The sequence below is a fragment of the Ostrea edulis genome, chromosome 1, assembly GCF_947568905.1.
Source record: "Ostrea edulis chromosome 1, xbOstEdul1.1, whole genome shotgun sequence".
Classification (NCBI taxonomy): Eukaryota; Metazoa; Mollusca; class Bivalvia; order Ostreida; family Ostreidae; genus Ostrea; species Ostrea edulis.
In genome coordinates, this window is record NC_079164.1 from 8,912,883 (window position 1) to 8,928,293 (window position 15,411).

Genomic DNA, 15,411 nt, shown 5'->3' on the forward strand with positions numbered 1-15,411 from the left:
CACCTCCCCCACCCCAAGGAAATTTATTTCAATACTTGGACATTTATATATTTTAAGATACATTTTTGTAAACCGTTAATTTGCAAATTCCTACACATGATTGATTGATTGAAATGTTATGAAGCAGAAACTCTGCGTACATTTTATAACGTAGTACTTAAATAACAACGATAGACTATGCAAGGCTAAATATTAAACACACACATGGGATGATACAGGCATTCCCATCTTCCCAAGTCAAGGGTTTCTGATCCGCTCCGCTCCACATAAACGGAGTGGAGCGGATCAGAAACCCTTGACTTGGGAAGATGAGGAATTCCGAGTACACCAAACATTCACTATTACAATATTTAAGTACCATCATTACTTCAGAAATAATGAAGTGACGCATGTCATACTTTGATACTTCGTCAGTAAACTGACGTGTCGTCTGATAAATCTCGGGAACTGCTAATGCCATTCTCGTAAATTTTAGTTTTATACAGGATTACATCTACATAGGATTTTTATTTAATTTTTTTAAAAATTTTCTCATGATCTGCATGGGGACAATATCCTAGATTGTAATGCAAATATTATTCAGTTTGTGTCCAAGGTTGTTCTTACAGCGACCTCCGAGGTCAAGGCTGGGTCAAAGAGGGTTCAAAGTTCAACATAGGATTGTACATAGGAATAACTTAGGGTTGTAGAAAAATGTGCCTTTTTTCTCAAGAAAGTTTTGTGTAATGTTTTTCCGACCATTAATTTTTTTTAATAAGATTCGTGAATAATGCAAAAATAAAGGTGGTTTCATAGAAAGAAAACAATGTGGTAAATATGGGTTTTAGCAATATTAAAACATTTACAGATACAGATAGTTTTACAAAATTCTATAACAAAATTGTTTGAAGGGGTGCAATCTCCGCTCATGAGCGGATCATAGGATCTAATTTTAATTAGATTGGAAGGGGTGGATCACAGCAAAAGTCCTTCTTCACTTGATGAGTCCAAAAACCAAGGGCTCCCTTATGTGGGATTTTCTATTATAAATGGAAATTGCTTTGGATATATTTTATTGATCAAATTAAAATAATTGGGAACATGTTCTATCAACTTCCTAGCCCCTCTCCTAAAAGTATTACAATAATATGCGAGATAATAAGGTACTGAATAGACAATAATTAAATGAATCTACAAGTTTCAATTTCATCTGTAAAGTGAACAGCTTAAAGAATATCTATTAATGGAAATTAAAATTTTCGTGTGAAATTGATAAATGAGACAAAAATGGTTCCATATGGAGATGTTGTCACAGTGGCAAATCTGGGTTTTTAGCAATGTTAGATTGACAACAGTGTGGCAAAATCCTATATACAAATGTTTTTTAGGGATCCTTTGTCCTTATATTGATATGATACTTTTCTTTAACACATGAGGCATGAGTGGTTGCTGCTCGAACTGCTTCATAAACGTTACAATGGTCAATGCAAATCGAAACATATGTCTTTTAAAAAATGGGAAGGGGGGGGGGGTTCAAACCTCAAGGGCAATAACTCTTACCGGAAACTACGCAATCAATATAAACATGGCAGATGAAAAATCACCACTGCTGCAATCCACAGATGAAGATGAAGGCCCCCGGCTCAGGCACCACCACGCCTTCCCCACCACTCACCGGAGCACGGATCTTAGTCCTGTTACGTCAACAGAGGCGGATCACATTGTCTGTGTGTTCGTGGTAACATTTGACACGCGGTCAGGTAAGACCACCATCAGATGTCAACATAAGTAATATGAACGACCTATCAGCTGTCATTAAGCGGAATATATATACATATTACAGTAACACACAATAGGTCCATTATCAAGTGAGTTGTCAGTGAAAAAGTTTATAGTATAAGTGTAAGAGAATTGAATGCAATGGCTTCAAACATGTTTAACATAACTACCCACCACTTTCTCCCTTCCTTAGGGATCTTTCTCTCTGAAGAAGCACAACTCAGGATTTTTATCACTAAGCAGGAGTTTCAGGGACTATTGTACGGTTTTAAATGTAACTGGAAGCACAGAAACCAGTAATTTTGTCTGTAACAATAATAAGTAGGAGTCTATATACTATACCACCCACTAAATACATTTAACATGGGGTGGTATTGTATCGACCCCTACTATCATTATTACAGACAAAATTACTGGTTCCTGTGCTGGATGGGAGAAAATATAATTAATCAATCCATGATTCCAACTTAGGTGTCCTGAATCTCTAGTAAGATGCTCTTTGGATGAGCAGGCAGTGCACCAGCCTTTTATCACAATGATATCTCGGTTTTGGTCTTTGTAGTCAGCAGTGGTTAACCATTATGGTGGTCACCCACTTGGACAGGTTGGTTTTCTCTGGGTAATTTGACTTTCTCCCAAACTAATGTTCCCCTCAGACCAGCGTCTATAGAAATCCATAGTAAGAAACCCATTCAGAACAAGTTCTCGAGCTTCTGTGAGTTATTCTGGTAGTTACCATCTAAGCTAAAGAAAAATTTAATACTGTAGACATTCGAACCCTGTTCTTGCATGAAGCAAAAGGTTTAATACTGGACACCAGTAATTGAAGATGCTCAGATGACATAGTCTAAAATGATATAGGAATATTAGATAAGTAAATCATGTTATTCTATCTTATCTGTTTTCTACAACTTTACACCCTCACTTGAGAGAGTTTGCATTCAGCATGGTTGGATGTACACTCTATGTTGGCATCTTTACAGCTTTATTACAGTGAACATGGTGATAAAAGAATTTAGAGTGGAAATAAATTTATAAAGACACCCTAACCTGTTTCAATAATAGATACTCAACATTAAATCACATCAAATTTTTCTGCCATGCAAAATTAAATCAAAGATTCTTTAAGTTAATAGATTGCAAATGCTGTTTTCTAACAGACATTTTGATGAGTGACAATTTATAGAGAGGATTTTTTGGCATCTGTTAAACACTGGATCTCTGAAATAAGATTAAATTCATAATAGAGACCTGCAGTACATATTGTTATTGTTCTCTCAAAAAGTTAGTTGATCTTCATTCATGTACAGTGAAACTTCTCTAAACCGGCTGGCTGTCGGACCGGAAAAAACGGCCGGTTTAGAGGGATGGCCGGTATACCGAGAATTTAGCAATTATAGACGTTTTATCTCAATATTCACAAAGTAGGTACTGTTCACTTTGATCTGGTGATCTATGATCAATTATCGGTGGAGATTAAATTAGTCCACTTCATGTACCTAAAGGTAATTATGAATTACAAGAAATATTCTGGCTGAAATCATCAAATTTTAAACTGAAAATCTATAACAGGATACATAAAGAAAACACAGAGGCCTATTAGTGGAATTCCTCTTACCTATAAAAACTATGTTTACATTCATCGCTTATATCATTAACAATTTTGTTTTGACGTTTTTAAAATGTACAGTAGTAAATATGAAATTGTAATTTGAATATTTCTTTGGAATTTTAAGTCTATGGAAACCAAGAAAATTAGTCTATCTTTTAATAATTATCATTAACAGTCATGGGATTGTTCTTTATTAACTACCGCTAATATCCATAGGATAGTATGGTGAAACAATAAGGCGTTTGATACTGTATTCATTCAATATATTCCTAACTGGGTTTTTTTTTACATTGTGTACAGAATTTGGAAGGGTCTCTTGGATTAGCTAAGTGTCAATTAACACCCTTGACAGCACAGGTAAACAATAGAAATTAAAGAGGCCACTAGTGTTTTCACACCTCCAGTGGATATTTTCCCACCTGCCCAGTTGGTCAGTCAATTTGCACACCTGGATGATCTTGATCAACCTCTGGCTAAATTTTTCTTGTCTTCAAAAAGTGGCCAGTATGTTAAGGGTAGATTACACATGTTTGTTAACAAATGTACTTTAAAATGTGGCCGATGTCCGGTTTTCAGGGGTGGCCGGTTTTGTAAGACTTTCTTTGTAAAGAAATGTTAAGATTTCTGCCGGGACTTTGAAAATCGGCCGATATTCAGGGAGAACCGGTTTTCTGAGGGGCCGGTTTGGAGAAGTTTCACTGTATAATGATGGATTCATCATTATTTTGTTGTCATGGTTATATATCATTCTGTTCTGATTTGTAGGAAACATGATAGAATGGTGCGCGCCTGATGATTTTGACTTGGACGGGGTAGAGTTCAAGGCGATGGTCAGTGGATCCCACACACAACAGAAAGACTTTGTGTAGGCCAGATTTCATTTCTGTAGACAAGACTTCGTATAGGCCAGATTTCATTTCTGTAGACAGATTTTGTGTAGACCATGTTTCATATCTTTAAAGCAGACTGATATAGGCAAGGATGTTTTCCTCTTGAGCAGAGTTAGATTTAAAAAAATATGCATATAGATTTCAAGGAAACTTTTATTTGTGGAAAACATATGTTGATAAATTTTGGTATAGAAATGACCCATTGTGGTGACTAGATCAACTATTAATGGGGAAAATACTGTGGAATCATTTTAATTTGTGGGGGCAAAATTCGTTCGTGGGTAAGCAAAATATTGCTGGTTCATGGAAACGTAATTTCGTGGGTAAGCAATATGATGTCACTTGGAGAGATAACTCTGCTTGGTTTAAAAAATGTTCGAGGACACGTAAATTCGTTTGTAAGAGTGACCCACAAAATCCACGAACATCAATTCCCCACGAACAATGGTGATTCCACTGTAAAGTCTGCTTAGAATCAGTGTGTGATAGGATTTATTAACAAATACATCTCAGTCAATTATCAGGAAAAAGAAGGACTGAATGCAAAAATCATAAAACAACAAAAGTACACCTCTAGATGAGAATCGCCGTAACGCCTGTGAACTTTCTCTTGAAGCTACTTCAGAAAAGATCGTTTGTATGGCCTGGCCTGTTATGAGAAGATGTCGGTGGAGAGCGAGATCGAGCGCGGAGCAAGGATGAAGTCCGTGGGAATCCTCTCGACATCCTACACATTACTGTACAGACATATACAGTTTCTAGAGGCACAAGTCAGGTATTGTTACCCCCCCCCCCCATCCTACACATTACTGTACAGACATTAACAGTTTCTAGAGGCACAAGTCAGGTGTTGTTACCCCCCCCCCCCCATCCTACACATTACTGTACAGACATATACAGTTTCTAGAGTCACAAGTCAGGTATTGTCACCCCCCCCCCCCTCCACAACTCAGGTATTGCCACCCACCCCAACACATTCATATATCTAGTAGTTAAAGACATTCAAACTTGGAACTGGTTATAGTAACTTCAAAGGGCTGGAATTTCTTGTCACATTTTATAAGATTGTAAATCAGACTTTATAGGAAATACAAAGTTTTCGACAGAAGAAGTATTTGAGAAATTCAGAAGATATTTAAACACACTCGCTGAGGGACTTGTTTCTGTATGAATGATTGATAAATAACTAAAAGTAAAATTTTAGATTTTGTGAAAGAGGCCTCATTCATACAAAAACAAGAGTAGTGAATTGAGACAAATATTGATTTCATATCAAATAATAAAGAATCTAAAGTACAGTCTGTTTCTGTGTACACACTGACATATAGTATGTATTGTACAACATTAAGTGATCTGTTTCTGTGTACACACTGACATATAGTATGTATTGTACAACATGAAGTGATCTGTTTCTGTGTACACACTGACATATAGTATGTACAGTGTATTGTACAATATTAAGGGGTCTGTTTCTGTGTACACACTGACATATAGTATGTATTGTACAACATTAAGGGGGCTGTTTCTGTGTACACACTGACATATAGTATGTACAGTGTATTGTACAACATTAAGTGATCTGTTTCTGTGTACACACTGACATATAGTATGTACAGTGTATTGTACAACATTAAGTGATCTGTTTCTGTGTACACACTGACATATAGTATGTACAGTGTATTGTACAACATTAAGTGATCTGTTTCTGTGTACACACTGACATATAGTATGTATTGTACAACATTAAGTGATCTGTTTCTGTGTACGCACTGACATATAGTATGTATTGTACAACATTAAGGGGGCTGTTTCTGTGTACACACTGACATATAGTATGTACAGTGTATTGTACAACATTAAGGGGGCTGTTTCTGCATATACTGTATAGAGGGAGATGTTTCTGATTTGTGCTGCTCTATTTTTAGACACCAGTTGGAGATGCCTGGCGTGTACTCACAGCTTCAGGCTTTCTACAATGATAAGAAAGGTGTGCTTCCAGAATCAAGTAGTTCAAGGGGGGCAACTCCAACATCTACTCCCTCCACACCTAGTAGCCTGCTGCCAGAAATGAAGGTTGATATATGAAAAGTGAATGAAAGATAATTTTCTAGTCAGTCAATAACTATTGGTCAGGGAAGAGAGGTAGAATGATCTCAAATTAGCCTTGTGTATTTGTCAATTTCATTGAGCAAAAACTTTGAATAAGTATTTTAATGGAAACTTTGTGATGGTCAGTGTGTTAGATAATGTATTAGTGCGATAACTTTATCTTGGAGTATATAGTCATTTCTTCTTTTTTCCTCAGTAATTATGATTATTTAATTTAAAATTTAAAATTTGATTTTAATTTTCAACAGATCTGCAATTTGAACTGTGAATTACTGAATGCTAGCATGCTTTACGAAGCACATAATTATTATTTATAGATATTTAAATTCTACTTTCATTTCTGTCAGAATTCCCAGCCATTAAAACAGACGCATCATATTTATCAAGATTCAAATGCACATTATTCACAAGTGCAGAGCGTTCATGAGGAAATAGCTATCATTACAATGTGTTAAGATATCAAGGCAAAAACAATTAGAAATGTAAATATTCAGTTTTGATATGACAACTCATTACATGTACATGAAAATTATTTAGAAACATCAGAAACTTATCAATGTTTTAAAATCCAAAGGAATTTTACAGATGAAATTTATTCTGAATATTTCATCAAAGTTGAAAGAGAATTGACTGAGAAATTCACAAAGAACTAAAATGAAAAGTCAATCCAAATCATGAATAATTGATTTTCTAATTATAATGAAAACCCAAATCATGATTCATCCATTTTCAAATGAATACCCAGATGATGATCTATTGATATTCTAATTCAATTGAAAGATCCATCAACTTTGTAATTCGTTTTGGCTGGAGAACCTTGTCAATGTGACATCACAATCTACACCTTTCTATGACATCATAGCCTTTATGAAGTGCAGTAGGCTCTGATGTAATGTCTAAACACATAGCCAGTGAATAGAACAAAAACAAACACTACTACAATAAGGAGCCTTGGGTGGAATATATCAATCATGTGATCGATCATGTGATCAGTGTCCACTGTATCTGTAAATCTGTATATTACAGATAACCCATCCTGCTGGCTGTTTTTCACAGTGTCCTCTCTATCTGTAAATCTGTATAATTATTTTATTACAGATAACCCATCCTGCTGGCTGTTTTTCACAGTTTATTAAATTTTTTGGTGCAAACATCTTCATCCTGTGGAAGCTGGTTCTTCTGCAGAAAAGAATCCTGTTCTTTTCCCCGCCTCCAATAGGCGTGGTCTGTTATAAAGGTGAGTTACATTGTACCGCCTCCAATAGGTGTGGTTTGTTATAAAGGTGAGTTACCACGTATAACAAAAAGGAATGACTTTGTCGTGAAAAATGATGCCATCCCAGAATTGTTTATGCCATTAGCTATATTTTCAGTACAAGAGATTATGATAATATAAAAATCTAGCATTTTATGAAGAACAATGTGTATTTTGTTGTTTGAAAGGTTACTTCCAGTGATTCTTAGTAGAGTTCACTAGCCATTTTTGGTCAGAAAGATAACTTCAGTTTCACCGTCATATATTTAAAATGTTTCGAATAAGAAAATTCTAATTAAAATTTTCATACTTACAGAAAAAATCAACAACCATTTTATCATGATAGAAAATTTATACATGCATTGCAAATTTACTCAGCTGAGATCTGTGGACAAACCTCATGCATTTTCTAATAGCCCAAAGAAATGAGCTGCACTCTGTACGCAGTCATTTTAAAGATTCATGATTAATGTACCTACCACATAATTAAGATTTCTTGTTCAATGTGATCAATCTATTTACAGTGTATTGTGCATGTTGTCTTGGAAACCATGAGGTTGGGAAAATGGGCCATGATGTAGTACCTCATTTTTATGTGAATGTTGCTGATATAGAAACCTTGGAAACAGAACTGGCCTATATTGCATGTATGTATTTATGAGGATTTCTGTTGTAACAGTTAAATGTAGATATAGTATTTATTTGTTGTGTATCTAACAAACAAATACTAGAAAACGAGAGACGTAAAGTAGCTTTGTTGATGCTGACTAAAACCTGCTGTATCAATAGTCTTCTTTTTATTTTATTTCAAAAGCAATAATCTTTGATTTTGGCTTCAGAAGTTACTAACGGTACGTTTTTCAATATTTGGTTCTTGCCAAAGTCAAAAAATCTGATGTAGAGGCAGGTGCTCTACAGAGTTTGTTGAATGAACCAACTGTGAAGTCATGATGAGAAATATTTCATGTTGAATATAAAATAATGTTTTTTGTTAGGGTACTATTAGTGCTAAAATAAAATGAAGAAACTTTGAGCAATGATAACACGTACAGTCAAACCTCATTATCTCAAACTCGATCGGACCAAGAAAAAAGATATCCAAGGATTCGAGATATTGAGGGTAAAATACTAAAAGAAGTGGTTGTGACTTCTAAATCACTTCGACATATTCATGGTATTCAAGATATCAGTGTTGGGAGAGGGCCTACATAGGCTATGCCTGTTGCCCAATCCTGTTGAGTTTCTCAATAAAATATGTTGAAATTGATATCAGTGTTTGAGATACCAAAGTTTAACTGTATGAAGCTGTTTTGATTTCTAGAAAGTTATCTCCCTTCTGAACATATAAGGACCAGTGCCTGAAAATCCAAGATTTATTCCTAACCCTAAGAAATCCTTTTGTACAACAGTTTTGAGTGTAGATTATAGTTGTTTAACAGTTTTGAGTGTAGATTATTAGTTATATAACAGTTTTGAGTGTAGATTAACAGTTTTGAGTGTAGATTATAGTTGTTTAACAGTTTTGAGTGTAGATTATAGTTGTTTAACAGTTTTGAGTGTAGATTATTAGTTGTATAACAGTTTTGAGTGTAGATTATTAGTTGTATAACAGTTTTGAGTGTGGATTATTAGTTGTTTACAGTTTTGAGTGTAGATTATAGTTGTATAACAGTTTTGAGTGTAGATTATTAGTTGTTTAACAGTTTTGAGTGTAGATTATTTATGCCTATGGAATCATGCATTTCACATATTGCAGGCACAACGGAGAAGATTTTTGAAACGAAGACGTACTTACACGACGTTTATGTCGATAACCAGGTCATCACGGCCCACACCCCCGTCTTAAAAGACTTGCTGAAACTGAGTGATGCTGACAAAGAAAAGTACAACAAACTCCTAAATCAGAGGTAGGAAAATGTCCCTGGCTTCCTTAACTTTAACCAGATTGTGACAGTCTCTTCTTAAAAGTTCCTTGTTTTTAGTTAAGATTAATAAGATTTGTTTTTATACATACTATAGTAGGATTCTGTTTTGTAGGTCTGCCAATCAGTTTTCCTATGAAGGAATGGGAGAAGATGCAATCGATGAAGAGGAGTTATTTACATCGTAAGATTGCAAATGCAAAATGTATCTTTTATTTTTAATGTGGAAGCATTTTTGTTGACTTATTTGTGACCAAACAAAGCACATCCTTTATCCTAAGAATTGAAATAACACTGAATTTTGCAGGTTTTTTACCCAGCAGAACAATGACCTATTTAGCACTTTATTGGATGTGGCTCACTCACATGACCGTCAGCTGACCTCAGATCACATGAGAAACATGGGTCTGGACCCTCAAGGAGACCGCACCTTCCTCATGGAGTTAGTAGAGCATTATGGGATAGATGTTGTACTCATGGTAGACAATCCCTGCTGTCCAAAGTGATTCTTTTTTATGATTTTAGTGGTAACTGAATTACAAGGCTGTTAAGCCTTCTAATAATGAACAAAATGGTTTTAAAACCAAGCTAGGAGATTAGTGGTTATTATTTTCTTGATTATTCCATCAGAACAAGAGGCCAGCATTCCAAGCATTAATTCTACAGGTTTCCCAGGAAACATGGGGACCAGTTTTTCTTATTTGACACTGGGGACCAGTTATTTTCAGTTTTCACTATGTGAACGTGACGTTGTATTTGTTTATCTGTGATAGTTTGATTTGTACAATGCTGTTATGACAGTTTATCATGAATTAATCTCCTCAACGTGAAACAGATATTGGGTTTAGTGGAAGATATTGAATATCAAGTTGGTGAGAAGTCCAAGAGAGCAATTCTTTACAATGCAGTCAAGAATCTCTTTGATATAAAATGTACAATGCACATATGGACGGACTCGACCTTGACACATTTGTAGACTGAGGTACTGTAGAGCCTCGAGATTCATTCCAGGGTATTTTCAAGGTGCCTTGTATAAATCTTGTCTCAATCCTTTGTCAAAGTTTATCACTATGGTGAAGTCAAATTCACTGCAGATTTGATATTTACATGTGTTTTTGCATACAATGAAAATTGAAATGAAGCTGTTTTAGAGAGTCGGGTCAACCGATATTAAAGGCATTACTGGTTCCTAAACATCAGGTATAAGGTACAAAATAATGGAACTCTTCTTCTCGAAATAGAGGATTTTTAGTAGCAAGTCCACCGGTGGATCCAGGATTTGTTAAAAGGGGGGCCCAGTAGGTTGGGGGCTCCGGGGTTTTGAGGCCTGTTAGGTTTTATTGGTTATTCTAGCTATATACTTTATACATGATGAAATCAGTAAATAAAACATAAGTGATTTTTTTTTCTCTATGCTCTGTTTGTATGTATTATGTCAAATTTCATACTTTTGCTGTTGTTTTACTAAAAACAATTTTTAAATTTTTGGACCCCCCCCCCCCCCCTCCTAAATCCGCCACTGAAGTCGTTGTACAGAATAATGAAACTCATCTCGAAGGAGAGCAATTGTAGTAGCAGATCATAAGATGTGCTCAACAGCATTAATTGAACTTTTTGTTAAAAATCCAGTTTTTCAAGAAACACTGCTTCATTGACACAATTGAAGCACTTCTTCATTGACACAAACACTGTGTGATACGGTTACGGCCCACAAGTTACTTAACCATGAAAAACACTATATACAAAAAAGGTATTAAATTTGATAATGGCCTGAGATAATTAGACTTTTTTCTGTTATCAAAACAACAATTGTATTGAGGTGCACAGGTGTACCTCTGTAGGTTAATATGTAAATATTGAATGTCCTTCAGGGTCTCTGTAGGTTAATATATAAATATTGAATGTCCTTCAGGGTCTCTGTAGGTTAATATGTAAATATTGAATGTCCTTCAGGGTCTCTGTAGGTTAATATGTAAATATTGAATGTCGTTCAGTACACTACGAATATTACATTTTAATGTTCAATGAATTGTTGTGTTACAAATAGAACAATATTGTGCGATGTTTTTTCACACCAATAGATACATGTACCTTCCGTTCTCAATAGACGAGTACTTAGTATGCAAATTTATATAATCCTGATATATTTCCCCCCCCCCCCCCCCCCCCGAATTGTTGATCTACATAAAATGTAGTGTGTACGTTGGTTTATTCTGAACATGAATTGATAAGCAGATTATTTTATTTTGTAGAGATTTTCAAATCATTTCATTTCTTCTTTTTTTTTTTTGGTCAGACATTGATAACAATATAATGTTTTCTGGAGCTTGTATAGTTAGTCGAGATGTTGGGGTCTTTTAAAAAAGAAAAAGTTTGAGATTTTTAATGTTATACATGTATGTTAATTATATCCTTACTCTAAAGGTTTGTAGTTGTTTTGTGTCTTGTTTACCTATGAGGTACATGTGTAATGTGTCATTTAGTAGGATCCATGCACTTCATAGCAGATATCAGTATTTCATGTCTTACATGTAGATATCATCTGGGAATTTCTGATTGTCGAGCATGAATTGAAGTTTCAAATTCTGATATTTCTTTTATGAACTTGATTTGTAAATTTTTTTGTGTACTGTAAGTCACTTTTTTTCTCTCGTGAGAATATCATTTCTAAGTGATATACGGTATGCCCCTCCTAGTTCACCACAGTGAACTGTGACTACTGGAGTTTCGCTGAGCTTCTCTAATCATTTACAAGGAGTTTCAGATATCAATGCCCGCCACCACCATTTCACTGCAAGATTAGAGAAGGCTAGTCTGAAATTAGTTATAATTCCTTGATGATAGTGAAATGTAAGATTAGCACACGCCAAGCTTTTGTATGGGTTTAAGTGATAATAAATCACTTTTATTTGGCGATACATTATTTTCGTTCACAGACAATGATGTATTCATTCACGAGACATAATTTTCTTGAATTGTTATTTATAGCTTACTGGTTAGTCTTCAATGTGTAAAAGTTTATTCGCAATAACTAAATTTTTACAGATGGCTAATCTCACGAAATTAATGTAGTTCCACCCTCCTGTGATGTCATAAGATTTAGCAAAATCAATGATCTATTTAGATTTATGCCTGATAAGAACATACATTTTGTTGGTTATTTTAAAAAATCTTGTTAACCATAAAATGTTTCTACAGTCGAACTTTTATATAAATAATCAATATGTTTCAAAATATTGAATCTAAGGGCAATAACTCTGTTTTCATGACTCCTTGATCAAGTTCATTATGTGAAAGATTTTCTTGATTCTTTGCAGAAATTTTGAATAGTATAGTAACGAAACAGTTTTATGAAATTATCGTGAATACTACTATATCGTTTTAACCATTTTTTTGGTGAAATTTTGATAATGCTGTTGAAGAAAAATTGAATTTTCCGACGTTGATATACGATTTTGTGTATGTATGTCCCGCATCTTAAAAAGTGTGATGACCTATATATTTTCTTTGATGATTTATTACTTTTAACTCTAATAAACTGAAATAAATAAACATTTTAAACTTTTATCAGATAACAATTGGAGTATGGATTTACCTTGAGCATAAATAATGTTCTCGTGAACAAAATCCGATATACAGTGTATTGCTATGAAAGTGTTCAAAGATGTACTCCACCTGGCAAGTGTTTTGTATTTTTAAGTGTACTTTTTTTCTGTCAATGTCCTTTTGCTGTTTAAATATTACTTTTGTCCAATGTTCAAAACATATTTAATTTATTAGAGTGTTGGGAACATATCTGGAGACTTGCATTATTAGTCATATTTACTTCATTATGTGGTATGTAAGGCGGTTGCTAAAGGATCGGGGTATAAGGAGTTTTGTTGGGAGTCTGTTCTGTTGGTATCATAATTCAGATTCTAAGACTGTCCACGGCCTACTACTCCTATTGCAGAAGCCCTTTGGTGACACTATATCCAATTGTATGTTGGTACATTAACCTTACATCTAGTTTAATGCACATGTTTAGTGCATGATGCTGATATTTGATTTCTCTCAGTTGGTATTTGGGTACGGGTTTAAAACATCATTATTTCTTTTATTCAGTGTATTAATATAAATGCGTAATGTTGTTATAATTGCTATGGAATGTCTTTATAATAACTGTGGAATGTTGTTATAATTGCTATGGAATGTCTTTATAATTACTGTGGAATGTCTTTATAATAAATGTGCCAAGAGAGCTTTTGATTGATAGCTCAGTGTTGACTCCAAGATCCAGGGAGTTTCTGTCTATCTGGGTGTCAGTTCCTGGGTACTTGGACTTTCAATTAGTGACTTAAAGAGTGCAAGAACCCCCATCCCTCCTACTTCACATTCTATGGACAACCCAGGTCACTAAACATAGTCAGAACCAGCAGGTCTTTCATCCCCCCCCCCCCCTCCTCTGTATGTTTGTGTGGCTTTGCTGATCTTCATTGTTAATACAATAATGAATAATGTCTTTCATTTCACATTCATAAAATTCACATGAACAATTTACCAGTTCATTTGTACCTGTATACTGTTTTAGAAATAGAAATAAGAAAATACTTACAGGCACACAAAGTTTAAAAATGTGTGACACTTCAACATTATAGGCTAAGCAATAAATGTATAATTCACAGTATTCAATTGGCACAACAGATTCGGTGAAGACATGCAAATTCTGCCATTTTTCACAATGTCTACATTGCATGGAGATCTAAAATAACCCAATCAATGAAGTCCTTACATTCCTTCCTAGATGTTTTCCAGTTTCAGACAATAATCCATGTTGACAGTTCATATGAATGTTAAGGTGAAAAAATCTCTAGTCTTCACAGATTCTAGTGGTATATCTTGTGGATGCCTGCTTTTACATGTGCATGTTTTTTTTAAATATTCATTCACATTTGTAGAACATTTACTTTGTGAGATATTCTTGATCTTTAATGTAGATCTATATTTCCAGCAGATTTTTTTTTTCAGTGTTGTACAACCACTTAACATTTGTTAAAGCCAAAATCTATTTTTTCTTACATGTATGTGTGCTTTGAATTCAATACAAAGTCTTCTTTTGCAAAGTAAATATAAATGCCTTTATATGACTGTTTCGTTGTTCCACTATGATTTCTAAACATAACATGCAATACTACATAGTTGGTTTTTGGGGGGTTGGTGGGTGCAACATTTGGCAAATTATAATTTTAACAGTTGTAATTTATTTATAATGTACATGAATATAAGCAGTTCCATTTTCGTGAAAGGTTAAATCAACACCCTGCCAAATATAAAAAAAATTGCTTCACAGTATCATGAAGTGTATGGTGGATATTATACATTGAGTTCTGATGCATTTACACTTTTTTGATGAAAGTGACAGTAATTGAACAAATTGTACATACCATGTTATGTTGAGAGAACACAGAATGCCTGTATTCAGATGGTACATGTTTTAAATATATAAACATTCTTAAACACATATAGTGGGCCAAATTATTCAATCTCTTTATGTTTACATTGTGCAATACTGCTTGTTTAAACTGGAAAAGTTCATCTTGTTACCAAATAAAATCAAAGAAATTGATGTTGGAGTTTTATTGATAGACAGTGGTACTTGGCCAGTTAGGCATGACCAGTAAGGTGTGACCAGTGAGGTGTGACCAGTTAGGCGTGACCAGTGAGGCGTGTTTGTCGTGAATCCTGTACCGCAGCTTTATTGATTAAGACAATGGTACTTGACCAGTGAGGCATGACCAGTGAGGCGTGTTAATGGTGAATCCTATACATATTAGTACATGCACCTCTGCCATCCTTCCTTACGGATAGGTATGACACAATAAAGAT

General features: G+C 34.6%; 1 protein-coding gene across 2 annotated transcripts; it reads left to right on the forward strand.

The window, feature by feature from the left end:
- The first annotated feature begins 1,533 nt into the window (after positions 1 to 1,533).
- On the forward strand, positions 1,534 to 15,151 carry LOC125664219 (DENN domain-containing protein 11-like). Of its 2 annotated transcripts, XR_008799565.1 has the most exons (10): positions 1,534 to 1,739; positions 4,136 to 4,235; positions 4,877 to 5,035; positions 6,186 to 6,333; positions 7,468 to 7,606; positions 8,149 to 8,271; positions 9,381 to 9,531; positions 9,662 to 9,730; positions 9,854 to 11,469; positions 11,511 to 15,151. XR_008799565.1 is itself a non-coding variant. In XM_056152598.1 (9 exons), exons 1-9 carry the CDS (start codon positions 1,565 to 1,567, stop codon positions 10,050 to 10,052), a joined length of 1,263 nt encoding a protein of 420 aa, XP_056008573.1. In that variant the 5' UTR covers positions 1,534 to 1,564; the 3' UTR covers positions 10,053 to 15,151. The 2 variants fall into 2 exon arrangements, 1 of the variants encoding a protein (XP_056008573.1); XM_056152598.1 differs by having other exon boundaries at positions 9,854 to 15,151.
- The last annotated feature ends 260 nt before the right edge of the window (positions 15,152 to 15,411 follow it).